The sequence below is a fragment of the Bison bison genome, unplaced genomic scaffold (genome assembly GCF_000754665.1).
Source record: "Bison bison bison isolate TAMUID 2011002044 unplaced genomic scaffold, Bison_UMD1.0 scf7180017864264, whole genome shotgun sequence".
NCBI classification, from domain to species: Eukaryota; Metazoa; Chordata; class Mammalia; order Artiodactyla; family Bovidae; genus Bison; species Bison bison.
Genome location: NW_011494836.1, coordinates 1,481,206 through 1,482,115, shown reverse-complemented (window position 1 = coordinate 1,482,115; position 910 = coordinate 1,481,206). Strand labels below are relative to the sequence as shown.

At 49.9% G+C, this 910-nt stretch overlaps 1 protein-coding gene across 1 annotated transcript in view; it reads left to right on the top strand.

Annotated features, from left to right (window-relative positions):
• Positions 1-424: 424 nt before the first annotated feature.
• The window catches only part of REEP5 (receptor accessory protein 5), a 52,222-nt gene continuing 51,736 nt past the window's right edge, over positions 425-910 (top strand). Inside the window, exon 1 of the mRNA XM_010848370.1 lies at positions 425-462. Coding sequence (XP_010846672.1) covers positions 425-462 — 38 coding nt within the window. The remainder of the gene's footprint in view (positions 463-910) is intronic.

The following is a 910-nucleotide window of genomic DNA, read 5'->3' as shown; positions in this document are numbered from 1 at the left end:
GTCGCTCAGTCGTGTCGGACCCTTAGCGACCCCATGGACTGCGGCCTACCAGGCTCCTCCGTGCATGGGATTTTCCAGGCAAGAGTACTGGAGTGGGGTGCCATTGCCTCCTTGTCACCATTCCTAGGGGTGCGATAGGAGCCATAAAAAGAGCTTATATTTAGGTGGATGAAGAGCAGGAGCCGGACCTTCTGCAGGAAGAAAAGCGAAGTCCTGCCCTAAGACTTGGACCTATTTTCTCCAGAGTAATCTTGCTTCTAGGCAAGAACGGGGCTTCCCTGATGGCTCAAGAGTTTAATCCTTGAGTCAGGAAGATCCCCTGGAGTAGGAAATCACAACTCACTCTGGTATTCTTGCCTGGCAAATTCCTGTGGACAGAGTAGCCTGGCGGGCTACAGTCCATAGGGTCGCAAAGAGTCGGACAATGACTGAGCGACTAGACAACCACAAGGCAAGCAAACGGTACTGTCTCTGAGGCTAGAAACATTTCCGTGGTATCAGAGATCAAGCAAATGCCAAGCCCACCATGAAATGGTTTAAGTTGTGCAGTACTTTTGTTGGAAATGGTGTCCCCAGAGGAGGGTGTCTTATTTCTTTAAGGGTTTTTTCAAAAAGACTGTTATCTATAAGTAAGAAAAGCTATGCCGAGTACCGGCCATGAAAGAAAAAGCAGGTCTGCAATCAAACAGTTCTTGGGGATTGGTCGTGCATTTCAGTATTTAAGTGGAAAATGTGTTAGTAGATATAACACAGCAGTGTAGGTCCATCAAACCAGCCCTCCTACTTTGTAGGTGGCAGCAACAAGGCCGCCTGCCTCCACTTTCCTTCTGTCCTTCTGTCCAGTCCGATTTCTGAAAGGGGCTCACTCAGTTAACAGAGGTGGGGGTGGAGGGGCGGCCGCCGGGCAGGG